This window comes from Ixodes scapularis, unplaced genomic scaffold (genome assembly GCF_016920785.2).
Source record: "Ixodes scapularis isolate PalLabHiFi unplaced genomic scaffold, ASM1692078v2 PGA_scaffold1__304_contigs__length_218370807, whole genome shotgun sequence".
Taxonomy (NCBI): domain Eukaryota; kingdom Metazoa; phylum Arthropoda; class Arachnida; order Ixodida; family Ixodidae; genus Ixodes; species Ixodes scapularis.
In genome coordinates, this window is record NW_024609846.1 from 42,754,863 (window position 1) to 42,771,351 (window position 16,489).

General features: G+C 44.6%; 1 protein-coding gene across 1 annotated transcript in view; it reads right to left on the reverse strand.

Moving 5' to 3' along the window:
* The window catches only part of LOC8028548 (pre-mRNA 3' end processing protein WDR33), a 47,032-nt gene that overhangs the window by 17,327 nt on the left and 13,216 nt on the right, over positions 1–16,489 (reverse strand). Inside the window, exons 7-12 of the mRNA XM_040223802.3 lie at positions 10,360–10,457; positions 4,839–4,965; positions 3,598–3,752; positions 2,281–2,359; positions 719–829; positions 187–281 (exon numbers count right to left, since the gene is read on the reverse strand). Of these exons, the coding sequence (XP_040079736.1) occupies positions 187–281; positions 719–829; positions 2,281–2,359; positions 3,598–3,752; positions 4,839–4,965; positions 10,360–10,457 (665 nt within the window). The remainder of the gene's footprint in view (positions 1–186; positions 282–718; positions 830–2,280; positions 2,360–3,597; positions 3,753–4,838; positions 4,966–10,359; positions 10,458–16,489) is intronic.

Sequence of the window (16,489 nt, forward strand, 5' to 3'; positions counted from 1 at the left end):
GTTCCAGAAGAAACAGCCATCTAGACACTAAACATAATGGATTCGGACAGGGCACCAGAAAACACACTCGCACTCTAGTGAAATTGGACTGTAGATGAGCAATAAAAAAACAAGGTTTCCACATTTCACTCGGGGCACCCCACCCACCAAAAGGTGGTTGGTTCAGCCGCAAAAGTGCACACCCACCGTATTCGCCAGTGTCGTCCAGTCCCCTGGGCAACGTGTTGAGGTTGTACTTGTCCCGCATCTTGTCTCCCGGCCGGTTTCTCGTCCAGAATTTACTGCGAGACGGGCGGACACTCAGACACACACTCCACACTGCACGCCACAGACAGGGCCACCGGAGGCCACGGGTCATGCCGGTAGGAGCCACAAACGAGAAGCCATGCTTAGTGGAATTATTTTCGTGCTCACACCAGTTGATGGTAGTCAAATGCCCTTATAACAATCATAATGAATGTCTCTACAGAGCAACCTGCTTATAACGACGTACTGCTTATAACTTTCAGTTTCTAGAGTCTCTAGACTAAAAACGATCAGTTTCTAGCCCCAATACAACGATAATTGGTTATAAGGATTGAATCTTTGAGTCTCCCCAATATCGTTATAAGTGGATTGCACTGTGCAACCAAAGATACCCACAGAACGAAGCAAATGCACAAAACCGAGATTGGGCCTACACCGTGCTTGTCCTTGAAAGGAGCGAGCGTGCACTCACCTGGTGTGGTCATTGGACCCAGAGCAGAGGATGTGTCCCAGGGGGTGCCAGGCCAGGGACCATACGCACGAGTCGTGTGCATTCTCCATGGCCCCCACTTCCTTGTCGGCCCTGAAATTTTACAACGCCGGAGAACGTCTTAGTCCGACAGGCTCCACGGCGACCTCCAAAGTCAGATGACGCGTAAGACTAGTGGCTCGGAAAGGAACCTAGGGCAGCAAATGTTTCACTTAGGTAGCTTCTTTGGGGTGCCTCAAAATAAATTTTTAGTGCAGTGTCAGCTGCAATTTTGAGGTTTCGGGGAGCTTCCTTTTCAAGGTCTTCCTACCAGCTTCAGCCACATTGATGGTTTGGTGATGGCAAGAAGGGAATCAACTTTGTAAAAATGCGACGAAAAAAATAATGAGTGAGAAAATTAAGACTTTTAAATCAGTGACTGTAATGCTATAAGAGCATAAAAACAGTTTGCCCAATAAAACAAAAGAAAAAAAGGTTTCTGATAAAATATTGATAGCAAATTGTGGGGTGATTGTGTTGCACGTAAAACGTGGGGCGTCTAAGCTTTTGGCACTCTTCATTGGTTAGTTTAGCAACTGGCTTAATGAGTGGCATGTACTCTCGAAAGTACTTCCTGGAATGGAGATACCGGCGCTAACCCGGGTGCGCCGCAGGGCTTTCCCGCCGAATGGCACCTCAACTCACGGCGATGTGTCGTGACATGCTGGAAAGACAGTTGCCTAATAATCTAGATGGTCTGGGTTCAATTCATGCTTTTTTTTACTGCAATGACCGCTTCCCTCCCACTAAAAACCCACCAGTGTTGAGCCACGCAGCCACGGTTTTATCAAGGCTCCACGAAATGCCGAACACCTAGCCAAAGAAAGTTTCACAATAAAAAAAATATATATATGCATGAAGTTAACTGAGTTACTGCACACCATATGAATAGCCAATACCTCAAATTATATTAGATTGTAATGTGACTGCAATGGGGACGTGATTATCTACTCTGAATGACAAATAATGTGGTAAAAATGTGAAGACAACGGGACAAAGAAAAAAAACTGGATTGCGGCCATATTAATAATTTATCCAATCAAAATAGCCAGCTGAGTGCTGCGATGATAGAGATAATAATGCACTTCCGACGCCAATGCACATTGCATATGTATGGCTATTTTGTTAGTGAGTGAAAAACTGTGAGGATGTCGAGATTCTTTAATTTACTGTTGACTAGAAAAATTGTCGGTGATTGCGAGGATGGGCTTGTGGTTGCTGCCACTGGTTGTCACCATGGTCTTGTGATCGCTTACAATGGCCAATGGGAGCAAGCAATCACCCCCAGAGAGACCTGCTGCGCGATGACACTATACAGTGTTTTCTCAGTCGTAAAGCTGTTGCGTTTTACTTTTTCACCAAGTTGCACTAGTCCAAAACCATATTTTACGCTAAAAGTTGAGCTGCGACCACTCGGCAACAAGCACAGCGTCGGAACACGCCACAGTTTTGCTTGGCTGCACTGTTTTATCGAGTGGCCTCGATGTAAAGGGAGAAGCACCCACCCAGCCATCCAGAACATGACAGCGCCGTCGGAACCGCCGCTGGCAAACAGGCACTCGTGAATCGGATGCCATGCCAGGCCTGCAAGGGAAGTAAACTAGTGAGGGCCAGAGGACACTGCTGAGCACGACACAGAGCAACATTAGTGGACTGCTCATGGAATGCTTCCCTGCATCGTACAGCGATACACAAATATGTTTGCTCCCCATATGCCCTCTACAGCTTGAACCCTCATTGCTAAATAGCTACCTTTATTGCAACATTTCATTGACGTTACGCTATGTCTCTCCTACCATGACCCTGATTGGACTAAGTAGTACTAAATAAAAAAAAAAATCATTGACGTTACGCTGTGTCACTCCTACCATGACCCTGATTGGATTAAGTAGTACTAAATAAATAAATAGGCGAAGAGGACAAACAAACTTTGCATATACTTTACCAAAGAACAACAACAAAAAAAAAGGTTCTGCAAAAAATATGAAGACGAAGACAACTTCCTCTTTTATCAGCCCATCTAAGTTAGGTTACATTAAAGCAAAAACAGGAGTCGTACGCGATAACTTGGACGGTCACAGACTCTACAACTAACCATTCACCCGTCTTCATTGTGCAGGACGGTAACAGATTGTGACATTACACGGCAGTTCCTGTGAAATGTTCCCGTTGTCTTTTTAAGGCATTCTGGCGCAAGATGAGTAGTATGGGATGTTAAGCACGCCAGTCGGAAACAGATTCCAGGCATTAGACCAGTACATCATAATCGCTACCCTGCAAATCTCAGCATCAACAGTGACAGATGTGCAAGTTGATACATATAGTAAAATCCCGAGAGATGCCCTACCCTCGAAAGATAGCCCTCTCCTGGTAATAGTAGTGTTGGGATCAATGATGGCCTCGGCGTAAATGCGGAGAGTTAGCTATGGCGGGATATAAGCAAAAGCTGCTGACTGGGAAGTACAGTCATCTTTGCTTCGTTGCTCATAGCCACCATAACAAGCTTGAAAAAAACAAAAACTAAAAATGGCAGTTTTTTTTTTTTTTTACGTTTCTTGATTGTGCATTGAAAGTTAACCCACTCTATATTTTTACCCGATTTGCTCTTGATGTTAAGTGGGCTATCTCTCGGGATTTTATGGTAGTCCCTTTGGGCAATAAATGCTGCAAAACAAGGAGGGGAGGTGAGACACAACACGCCACGCAAGGCCTGAAAACAAAGTTAGCCTTGTTATGTGTCTCTCACTTTCTGTCCCTGTCTTGCCACACTTATTGTCAAAAAAAAAAAAATGGCAGCAGTACTGCGAGACGGGGAGACTCACTGCAGGCCTCCTTCTTGTGCCCCCTGAAAGTCTGCATCTCTTGGTTCATCTTGCGGATGTCAAACAGCTTCAGCAGGTGGTCCCTCGATGCCGTCAGCAGCCAGTTGCCGTTGCGGTTCCACTTCACCTCCATTACTGTGCTTTTGTGCGCGTGGCTGCACAAAAGCGCGTCTGATAAGCATGGTGACCCTGATACAAAAAAAAAGGGGGTGGGACCGACGTAACACGCTTGCTCCAATGAAGAATTCTTAGCTTTGGCCCAGACGGAGAAATTTAAACCGCTCCAATCTATTACATGCAAGACGTAAACCTTGCCGCCCTCTTTACTCGGTAAAAAGTTAGCCGTGCCGACATTGTTTTTACAAATAGTTGAAAATAGCTTTCTGAAAAGATGGCTCACTTTGTGGCAATAGCTCTGCATTGGAAGAGAAAAAAAAAAAAAAGATATTGGTTGGCCCAATATTGAGCACTGTGACAGCACATGGGACGAGCACTCGAAAACTAGGAAGTTGCTACAGAGCAGTTTGATTCAGGAAACAAATCTCGCCATTGACAGTAATTCACCTCGTCAAAAAGGATCCTAATCTCCACTACTGTTTTGCTGGTTTCAAAATCGACTTCTCTATTCATCTCTGGATAAGGGGCAAAAAACAAAAAAAAACCCTCTCATACGGCCCACTTTGTGGTGCCCGCACTCGTTCTTGCTCACCATCCACTTCGTTATACTTGGCATCTAACATTTTACGTTCTATGCCATCAAGCCTAGCACGGCTTCTGCAGCACTTACAGGGAAGCTAAAGAGCTTCTTAAAAAAAATGAGCTAGAAGTTAATTCTAGTGTATTTTTACCCCGTGAACCCGAATACACAAACCATTTGCTGCACAAGTATTGTTAAACGCGAGAAAATGCGAAAGACAGCTGCTGTTCATGACGTCATCGACGGATGGCTGCCCCAGGCTAGCAGCCAAGTGAACACAATTCAATTGTTTTTTCTCAAATGCAGAACCGCCGCATCTTCCCTTTAAACCGGTGTCGAAGCTCCTTGCACAAGTGTGTCTTATGACTCCGCATCTCCTCTGCAATAGGGTGCTTGCAAATATGATGCAAGGTAATGCTGCACGCTCTTACAGCAATGCAGAGTTGCTGCACTCCGATAAATATGCTAGCACCGGCGACGCAGCACAAAAGGGTCGACACCGAAAGTAGAAGCCGTGTCAGTCCCTGGAAGAGGTCGTGCTCACATGGTGGCCAGGCTCTGTCCCGACTTTGGATCCCACAGCTTGATGGGCTGCTGGCTGTCCTTGCTGCCGGACACGATGAGCGACTTCTGTGGGTGCCAGTCCACGCACTTGACGTCCGCGCCGTGACCTGCCACGCAAACACGGCGTCAGAGCCCTACCCCATGTCCTTCCACCTCTCCACACGTCTCTTCACAGCTAAGAAGAAGCGAGATGCAAGCAGCTTAGCAGAAACCACAACGCTGGTCTGCTGCCAGTTGTTGAGCATTGAAAGAAATGCCGATATTTGGTTCGATCATTATAAAATTGAACTTACCTTGAAACTTTGCATAAAGCCGACCGACGTGCGTGTTTGTATCTATATGTTTGAATTTGCTTTGGTTCTTTGGCTTATGGGTAATCTACTAGAGATGCCAACACAAACACGGAATGCATTCTGCGCTAGTCTGCTTGATGCAAAGTATGAAGAAAAGTTCAAATTCTTGCTGCAACAAAAGGATGTAGCAGCTATAACAACACTCATCTGAGTCGCTCCACTGGAGCGGAAGTAGATTGTCCAACTATGGAGCGAGAGATCTGGGATTTGATAACCGGTTAGGAACAAAGTGATTTTTCCAAGGACACCTGGCAGGCACCGAGGGAGACTTGGCCACGCTACCATGTTTTCGTAACTATTTTTTTGATGCTCTTGACTTGGAAATTAGCCCCAAAATGTATTCTTCATTGGACAATCAAACTGTAGAGGACAATGAAGCTTCTCACTATACAGGGTGTCCTTTCTAGAACAACCAAGCTACTATTTATATTTTTTTAGTTGAAAGAAAATGGGAATTTTCCTTTAAACCGACGGCCAACCAAAGCTGAGTTCCTATTTTTCAGACAATCAAGATCACTTTCTCTCTTCTTTTCTACAAGGGTACATACAGTAGGTACCACTGACGCATGGTCTGTAGCTCTACAGACCACACTTTACAGCTCTAGAAACTGTACTCAACATTGCAGGGGACCTCCTACATTTCTCTTTTGCCATTTGTGGATATATTGTTAGATGGCAAACCATGAGATCAGTCCCCCGATAATTTTTAATGTAGAATGTTTTTAGCGAGGGCAAGCTTGCGAAATCGTTATAGAAATAACATCAACAGGTCACATGACCAATGATGTTATAGATCAAGCTAATATTGCCACTTGTAAGGTAACCCAATGATGTGACTTTCGTATATAGTGTTACTGCTGTAGCAGGGCTTCTTTGCGGGAGGTGCCCTGAACAGAGCAACAACCAATGGCATTCCTGTCAAAAGTCGCGGTACGAGTCTCAGTACATAAACAAATGCACCGAGATTTCCCAAGCCAAACACATATTATATGGACAATGATTTAGACAGGTTTGTCAAGTACTGTCAAGTATGTTTTTCAGATCAGTCTTGGTTTCATCATAAAATATAAGTATTGGTTCCCAAGTTTATGCATTGCTGAAACCTCAGCCTGGCTCTATAAAATAATTACCGTAAAATTCCGAGAGATGCCCCACCCCCGAAAGATAGCTTGCCCCTATTTTTGGCTTGATTTGCTATTTTTTTTAAACACCGAAAGATACCCGACTCCTAGAAATAGTAGTATTGGGGTCAATGATGACCTCGGCATAAATGCGGCTAGTTAGCTATGGCGGAATATAAGCGAATGTTGCTAGCTGGGAAGTACAGTCCTCTTTGCTTCGTTGCCCCTCGCCACCATAACAAGCTTGAAAGGAACATGACCTAAAAATAGTAATGTTTTAAAATTTTCTTCATTGTACACAGAAAGTTAGGCCACTCTATATTTTCACCTGATTTGCTCTTGATGTTAGCTGGGTTATCTCTCGGGATTTTACGCTATGCTTCTAAATGGTTTTCAATTCAGGTTAATTATGTGCCATAGAATACCGTGGAAGCACCCACTATTAATATTTCCAAAACTTGGGAATTCTGCAAATCATACGTTAAGCGCCCGATTCGACTGGACAAGCGCTTGTATCTAGATTGACCCAGTTTTCAGTGAAAGTGTGCTAGGCACTCCCCCAGTATTTTACAGTTGTAATGGTAACCCCGGCAAGTTGCGACCTTGAACAATTAACCTGCCTCTATTTCATACACTTTTTTTTGTTTTTGCCACAAAAAAAAAAGGTCCTAGTGTTAGCATTGGAGATTGTTAACCAAAAATCTGGGCAGCAAATAAATTCACAACTTTCACGGCCTATAGGGGGCGCACTGGCGCCTATCAAAATGGCTGTCATCTGGATGATCGTCGTAGAACATGGTATGAGGCTGGGTCTGCGACACGTGTTTTGCTATATTGGCGACTCCAGCGAAATCGACGCGGCGTAGCGGCAATGACGAGAAGTTCAGGAGAGGAGGTTGTTTCGACTCTGTCGTCTGCTATCGCTGCTTAGTTCTCGCAGGCAGCATAGAAACAAACATCGCTTCCATTAGTTATTCTTATGCTTCTGCCATGTCACTCCTACACACCGACTAGAAGAAGGTTTCTGCTTTCATATGGAACACCGATTTTACGCTGCAGTGCAAGAAATTTATGGTGTGCTGAACGACGAAAACGACCTCCTTTCGTTTGCCATTTTGCCTGATGAGCGTGCCCCTATAGTCCGCTGGAGTTGCAAATATGAGTAGTATTATAGCCTTACTCTGTTTTTTCACGTCAGGAAGGTGTAAGCAAGCACTTTTATTGTGAAGCCAATCATCCAGGAGTTCGTAAGCGCGATTCGCACATTGCAGTACCACCATCACCGAAAGTTGCAAATACCCTCATGCTCAAAACTCAAACAAGCATTTAGAAAAAGAAAAAAAATTAATTATTGTAAGTTACCGAGCAAGCACCCACTAAAAATTTGAAGATAATCGTGAAAAAATAGAGGATGGGCACCTGTGAAATTGTCAATCTGACATATATCTATATATATACCATAAAGTTCTGAGAGATCGCCCATCCCGTTTTTCTGGCTAAACATCTGCAACATAAAAATTCCGAAACATTGCCCACCCCCCGATTCCCGTCGAATTGCAATGTCTGACGGGAATTACATTAACCACGCAATTTGCTGTACCGGCAAGTCTGACAAGCGAGTTCATAGAGTGTTCCCACGTTTTGTCCACAATCTGCGCGTGCGATATCAGCTCCCTAACACACGAATTGTTCCAGTGTGTGTTGCACCGTGAAATGCAAATCTGCTGCGTCCGCAATCTGTGGTATCCGTTCCCGTGACATTACGTTTGTAGTGGATTCCTGCGTTTTTGCCCAAGATCTCGATTCCACGCGTGTTGGTCCCGTGTGTACATTGCATCGCGAGATAAGATTTTGCTGCATTCGCGATCTCCGGTTTTGTCCCCATAACATACGAGTTTGTAGCGGATTCCTGCATTTTTTTCCACAATCTGCGTGCGCAATATTGGCTCTCGTGACAGGCAAGTTTGTCGCGGGTTCCCACATGTTTATTGCACTATAAAACCTGACTCTGCTGTGTCTGCGATTTGCAGTATTCATTCCCATGAGATGAGAGTTCTCGGCGGGTTTCCACGGGTCCTTCTCACCGTGAAATGCAAATCAGCTGCGTCCGCAACCTGCGGTATCCTTTCTTGTGACACAGGAATTTGTAGCGAATTCCCGCGTGTCTATCACATCGTGAAACGCGAATATGCGGTGCCCGCGATCTGCGGTGTCAGTTCCCGTGTCACATGGTTTGTAGCCGGTGCCAGGGTGTTTCTCATTAATTTTTGATAAAGTTTCGCTGTGGCATCCCCAAAGATAGCCTGCCCCATGTTTTTCACCATTTATCTCTTCATTTTGGGTGGGCGTCCTTTCGGAACTTTACGGTACTGTGCAAAGATTTTCCGATGTTTAAAATTTCGGGGTTAGGGTGTTTAGTGTGGAATGGGCGGATGCACGGTGTTCTATGGTAAGAAAATTGCCAGGCCCGACAATTTACTTTTGAATGGGACAACTGCTGGCAAACCTGGATCATCTTCATCGGCTTCAAATTTACTACTAAAAGCCTCATTTCCACAAGAACATTTAGCCAGGCTTATGGTTGTTGCAGCATTTACATCAGCATAACAAAATGAAAATCATAGGTAGGGCAGTGTCCACTGATGTTACGAAGCTGTTAGTTGAAAGTCTGAACTCCTGTGTGTCACACACTCTCAGAAATGTACAAGGCTCGATTTCAAAGCAGCTTCCCAGAATGTATCCTAAACTCGGCAATTTTGCAAGTTCCTATTTGATGAGAGCCATGGAAACCCACTTACCTAGTGCGAAAGGCAACTGAAGATGGTAATGCCACAACTACAATATTACAGCCTGAGGCACTCTCTAAATTGCTGCCTCCATTATCCCACTCATTATTCATTGTGTAAATTATCCTGCACTTCAACATTTTTTAAAGGAAGTCAAAGGACCTTGCATGCCCACTCTTCTGCAAAACCTGCTAAGCTAAGCCGTTGGGACTTAGGAAAGGTGCCCAGCAAATGATGAAGCAAAGAACATTGAATTGACAAACTAGATTCACACTGGGACACCGAGCACATTGTCCACGTGCTCAGAACCTCGGCATAAATTGCACATCTGAGCTTAAATGTTATTGGTCGGTGCCTCATTGTTTGCTAGGCCCTTTCTGTAAGTTGCAAAAATTGGCTTTTCATAGGCATTGCACGTAAGCATCTGCAAAGGCATGTTTATAGATGAGGTCAACATATTTTTGAGGAATACGCTACCTATCTTTAATACTGTAAACAACTCAATTTTTGCGAGGTCCTCATTTTCAAGATTTAAAATACATAGTGAAAGATTAGTCTTCAGAGTATATCACCCCGTGATAATGAATACAAAAGATACCATTACTCAAAATTGCAAAATTTTGTGCCCACCAAATATTTTAGAAACCCAGTTTTTAACATTCGCGAAACATTGAGCTCGTGAAAATAAAGTTGTTTACGGTAAATGTTTCCCAAAATCACTCGCAGTGCCAATGTGACGCGGCATCAGGGCGCCAGCAGATTCGGTTCGTCAGAGTGTAGGCTCCTCCTTGCACAATATTTAAAGAAGTACAGAGCGCGACACTGTTAGCGCGAACAAGCGATCGCCGGTTTTTCCAGTTTTTCTCTTTGAAACTAAGGGATGTCATCCAAGTCATAATTGCTACTGAAAGAGCTCAATTAGCTCTATAATGTAAGCGATAAAATTTCGTGCTGGCTAATACTATTTAGAAGAAAAAGGCGAAAATGCGTGGACGTCGTGTTCGCGCTAACAGTGTCGCGATGTGTACAACGAGACACGGACAAGAAAGATAGACAGAGACACTGTGCCAACTTACAACTGAACTTGTCACACTTTTCTAAATATTACGAATCACCAAACTGGCCTAACTTTCCACCCTTGTCTCCTCTTTGCACCTGTTAGCATGGAGACAACACGGACTCTCGGGGTTCTGTTTAGGAAACGTGTCGCCAACTCCGACGCAGCCGGGAAAGAAGCTCACCTCGGAGGATCTTCTCCTCGAAGCAGCGGAGGAAGTCCCAGACACGCACGGTTCCGTCGTCGGAACAAGTCGTAAATTTTGTGTCCGTGGGGCAAAAACTGCGGGCGCAAGAGGGAAGACAGACGAACAGCACTCAGAGCCCGTGAGGAAGATGTGGCAAGAACCCCCCCCCCATCGCGATGATGAATAGAGCAAGCACACCCCACCCCCCTCTAACACCAAAAGACGGCCAGTTCGAAACATGCACGCATCTACGTAGGGGGTTTTCAATCTTGAGGAAAGCCCGTGTCTCCCGAACGGCAGCCGAGAAACTGGTCTCGTCTCTAGTCGACGGGATGATACCCGTTGCAGATGACAGGCGAGCCTAGGCATATTCGGAGAGCAAGTCATCTGCTTCTTGCACAAAGGTTGCGGTGACACCAGAATGATGCCGAGTTCTGATTGGTATTTATTGGAAGGATGGTGGGTAGACCACAATGCTAGATGCCTCGAGGTCTATCCACTATATTCTTTCAATCAGCTAATAAGTGCCCAGCGTTCTGGCATCATCGCAACCCCTGTGCAAGGAGTAGACAAACTTGTGCTCTGCATTGCTTGAAACGAAGCAACACATTTTGCAGTGTGTTTTCGGCTCTGGAGAGCGACGGACGTTGAAATTGAGAGTAAGTGCAGATCTACTACAGTGGGCTGGCCGGCCCAGCCATTGCCACTAGTGACGACGCTACAGAACGGGACACACTGTCTTTCAGTGTGTTGGCAAGGGTACTCTCACAACGCCCGGTCACACCATGCTGTGATCTATATGCACTCAATATGTCAGCTTCCCAACCAAAAATTCTACCAGGCTTTTTATGCACCAAAAAATAAACCATCCATTTTCGAAAGCTCAGACTCTGCCTCAGACCACAGCGCTAGCGATTGGGATGGATGCAAAAGTTCCGAAAACTTGCGGTTGCCAGAGCAAATGGTCAAAAACTGAGAATCAAGTTTGCAGGTGAGAGAATGCCGTTGAGCCGCGAAAGCGGACGGAGCAAGTCGGTATTTCCGCTGCATCCCTCAGATTATGTCCCTGTAGATTACAGGCAGATCTGAACACAGACCTGCTTTTGTGTTACCGCCTGCTTGTTCCTCCTAGTCGTTGCCAGTGGCACCATCCGAGAGATATAGTAAAAAAATCCCCACACTTTTCATGCTCCTGCTGCCCAACAGTTTCCCTTCATAGCAAAAATCAGCTTTTCACTCCAGTAACTGTTTGAAAAATTTGGTATCTCGTCAAGTTGTTACGGTTAGTGTTGTGCAAATATTTAAATAATACGCTATTCAATATTCGTTAGAGATGGAATGCAATATTCACACTTTTCGATAGGTAAATTGCAAACTTTTGTCGCATCTCGGGGTTCGGCCAACCTTCAAACGTTTTGCAAAGTTTGACTTATGGACAGTGCTGCCTGGCTTCTACACAATGATCTCGAATTTTGAGAAACAAATAATTTTGAAAGTAGTTTATTTTATGATTTATAAAATAATTACCGATGTTTACACAATATAAAAGCACAAATAGGTACTTTTATTGCTTTCGTTAGTTAGTAATGCGAACCAGCGATGCAATACATCCAACAAATATTGCACTTTTCCTCTGCCAGGTGATGCAAACTCGTTTTTATATTTTCATGTATGCACAGAAAAGTTGCACTTCAGTCGAACTTGGTCGAACCTGGGACACCCCTACTTTCTATGTGTTGATCACGGCGAGTGAGCCTAGTCGAGTGTACTTCTCACCGGGCACCTGTGCCCTGCTAGGAAGCAATACCCACAGAGCTCACGGGCAGAGCTTCCCTGCAGTGCACAGGTGCCCGGTGAGAAGTGCACCCAACAGGGCTAACCTGCCACGATTATGCAGGAGGGAGTATTCGTTTGGCAGCGATGTCTTGACAACATGTGCTCACCATTATAACTTTTTTTTTTTTGTGTTAAATTTGAAATTGAATGAAGAATATTAGCATTTAGCAAGCAGGCTTATAAATCCCCTAAATTAGTCTTGTACATGGCCACAGTTCATAAATATAGTGATATTAAAACTAACTGAGCTTAGAAGTGGACAAGGGGAAGGTTGGGAACAACCTTCACTAGTTCAGCTGAATTTTGTTTAAGCATGGTGGACGGTAGCGAAAGGCTTGGATAAAATATTCTATTAAAAAATATTCGGCCAAAACCACCATTCGCTTTAAACTCAATATACACTATTTGCACACGACTTGTTAAGGTCTGACAGAGCCTGAACTTTAGGCAATGTCTAGTTAATTTTTGCGGTAGAAAGATAAGATTGTTTTTCTTGACCGACACCTCGAAACTAGTAGCAACTTAAACGAGAACATTGGCTTGCAAGACAACAAGACACCCCCATAAACACTGAACCTCTGGTAAACAATCTGAAACAGGAGAATCTTTTCCAGCGGATCAGACTGGATGCAAACTATGCATGTCGGCAGCCACCTTTTTGAAGGAGTAAGAGCATTCCCTAGCACTGCCAGTTTGGTTCCTGAAGCCTAACCTTGCAGGAGCTACTCCAACTATGAGTCTGAACTCCCCAATTTTGCGAGGCTTCTCAGTCAAGTGAAGCAAAATCCTCCAATTAACCCATTAAGAAAAAAAAAAGACATCAGGAACTATATTAACAATAACAACGGCGGTATCTCCAACATCACTGCTGCCGCCAAGCCGACAATCTTTTACTGCTCTCTTTCACCCCCCCCCCCCCCCCCCCCCTCTTCCAATGAGCTACGCAGAATGGTGATGGCTTCAGCAGAGAACCAAGTTTACTATCTCTAAACTGAAGTAGTAAATAAGTTTCAGCAAAGCAAAGGGCAAGCGAAAAAAAAAAAAGCTTAGCAAGGACAAACAAAAAGGTGCTGACGACAGTTGAAGTTGGCAATCATCTTCCATGAAATCTGGGGGGTGGGTCCAAGGTACTCTGACGGGTCATATCACGACAACATGAAGCACGGCTGGATGTGCATAGGTTTTCGAATGATGAAGTATAAAATATTTATTCTGGAGTGAGATAGGGTAGCTGCTAAAACAAAGCTCTAAAGAGAGACGTGTGACCCCAACTTCCTCCGTGGGGCAAAGAAGATGGTGTGCTGGCCAGGTTATACATTTTATTCTTCTTGCTAATGCTAATTGCCATCGATTCTTTAGTTCACTTTGTGTGAAGTTTGGGGTTAAAGAAGCTGTGCAAGGAGTTTAACGTTAAAAAAATTTGCATCTTCTACTTTTGACATTGTTTACCTTGTCACGAAGGACAGAAAACAAATCTCCTTCCTTCCAAATGTAGCAATTCCGCCGCGTAATCGCGAGGCAAAAATTATAATATTTCCCGACCTGCAGTTGCTAGCGGCGACCATGAGAAGCACGCAGCATGACGTCAATGGGGACTTGTAAAAAGGTAGGAAGTTGTGCAAACACCTGCTCGACCAAAGGCAACTTTTCTATAAATATTGTCGTTCCAACGTAAATATAAATACGTCAAAAACCTGGTATTATCGACAAAACGTTGATTAGACGGAGTTTTAGTGGCACTATCTATCCAAAGTCAAGGTCAACAAAACTGTTAGCTCTATCTATCTGCTACCGCGAACAGCTGCCAGAAGCCGGTGGAGGACGGGGGCATAGCCGGACAAGGGTGGCCGGACCCAGATGAGCCCTTCCTCCTTTCGCCATGCTGATCGTGCTGTGCAAACACATGGTCATGTGGCCGCGAGCGGGCGAGTTCTTGCCAGGGGGCCTTCATGTGCGCTTTGCTTAGGGTGGAAACATCTGTCCATTTTGTCCCACATTTTTATTTTTATTTTTTGTTCAGAGCATGTCTCTGCACGAGTTTGTGACTCTTACTGTGCTATGGCGACATTTTGTTTTCGTCGATTTCTTTGTATTTGACCCGTGAGTGCGTACTGTCGGCATCGGGTACTACAAAGGGTGGCGTTACCCTAAACAGAAGGACATTGAGGCACCCTAGTTCTCGCTGGTCACTGATGGCTCTAGAGAGATAGCTCCACTGGGAACCCCTCACATCCCCCATTCACATCACAGCGCACGTGACTCGGAAGATGGTGAAGGAGTTGAGAGGTGCCGAAAACCTCAATCTTTGTCCATTTTTAAAATAAAAACTAAGTCATGCAGGCAAAAGCAGTTTTTTGTTCATAACCTCAGAAAGGTCGAGACACCAACTCCCAAATTATTTAGGCAAAGCAGTGATGTTGTTGCATGGCTCCTTTAATGATCGTACAACGCTCCGTCACGCAGTAATTGCATGCAGTGCGTCAAGCATGGCTGCTTTGCACCGGCGTGCGCGACGAGCTAAGAGCAGCGGATAACATGGGTCAGCACCTGCTCCTTGCATGGGTTAACTCGAATGGCTCGGAAATTTTACTCATTCTTAAGGCCCGTTTCCACCTACGGCTTAGTACTGATGAAACAGTGCTAAGCACTGATATCGATACAACAGAGGTGAGTGGTTTTAGTAATGCCATCTCACGCTTCATGCCCGACATGATGGTAGTTGTGCACGGCTGTGAGAGTCAATGCAAATATAATGCTGCACGAGAGTTGCTTCCTGACCAACCTACTGAAACAAAGAATTGCCTGTAATAGTTATGTTTCCCCGGATCATATGCATTTCTTTTTCTTGCAGTCCCCTGAAACCCAGTTTCAACAGGGTTCCCTGCGTTCAAAGATAATCCGCTTCGGTTGCTGAAGTAGTATGACGAAGTTGTACCACTGGCTGCTGTGGCCCACTGCCGCCGCGCTGAGGTAGAGGAGGAAGCTACCAGCAGAGACGACAGCTTCGAGTTTGATAGCCATAGGCGTACAAGATGCATTGCCCACAAACAAAAGATGCAGATAAAAGGTTTCGGCTCCCGTCGGTGCAACTCTCTCGGGGCGTGTCAAAAGAGAGTGGGGCTGCAATCTTGCCGCCAAACAGAGGCTAGAGGGTGCAGACAGTTGCTGCCAACAGAACCTGAGCCATCAATCCTCTACAGACAGCAGCTCCGAGAACTTGCGCTTTCTATGAAGTGCCTGTGCACCTTGAGGTGTTATTATTTTTCGACGCAACATATGCCTCCCCAAGCCTCTTCGAAGTGACATCTGACTGGAAAGTACCTACGCAGCGACACAAAAATTTTGCACCCCAATTTTTTTCCGCCTCATTTCTCGAAGTATTAAAACACCCCACTCGACGTACACTGTGATCGTGGGACACGCCAAGCTACACAGTTTATATCTGGCCGGAGGGATCAAAGCTCTCTCTTCAAATATAGCATATATCTGGGCTGTTTTAATACATAGCCTCGGAAGTGGCAAATACTATTGCATGTACTTAAAATAAAAATTAAATATTTCAAGTTACCCAGCTTCTCAAATAAAATGCATTTATTTGTATTTAAATACGGGGGCATCTGCCAGAAAAACCAAACACACATTTTTTCTTCATTATGGAAAGAAACTATGCATTGCCGGATACGCAGACTCAATCAGGAAGTAGCATCGGTGGCTGGGGTAAAATGCCAAGTTTCAGAAGTTGACGTCAAATAAATAAAGTTAGAAGCGATTCCTAGGTATGCTAAAATTTCACAGTGGCAGAAGCTATCCACAGGAGCGTAAACAAGCTTGCTACAGCCCACTTTTGGCAGATCCCTACACACTTCTTGTTTTCTTCTTTTAGTTTCCGAGTCCTTTTGTTAAATGTAATGCTCGAAGCATGTGCAGGTAGGGGGATCAGTGGCCGAGTGTGCTGAAAGCATCTTCGGAAATTTTCGACACTGAAATGGCAATCAGCAAGACTTGCAAATACACAAAGAAATAATAGTTCTATGGGAGTTGACAGCATGAGAGTACCGAAGTATTTCGTCCTTTAGTAGACTTCCAATAGTGTCCTTATTTTCAATTCGGCAACCTACATCAATTAGCATAGACCATTTTTACAAAGAACTAATGATTGCTTCCCCCCAAGTTTGTAGTACTCTGCTAACAAACAAATTAGTAATTACCTGCTTAGAGTGCAGGAGTCTAATATGACATGGTATGGCAACATTTTTTCCCATCGTAGGTGAGTAATTTAGCCAGTGCAGTG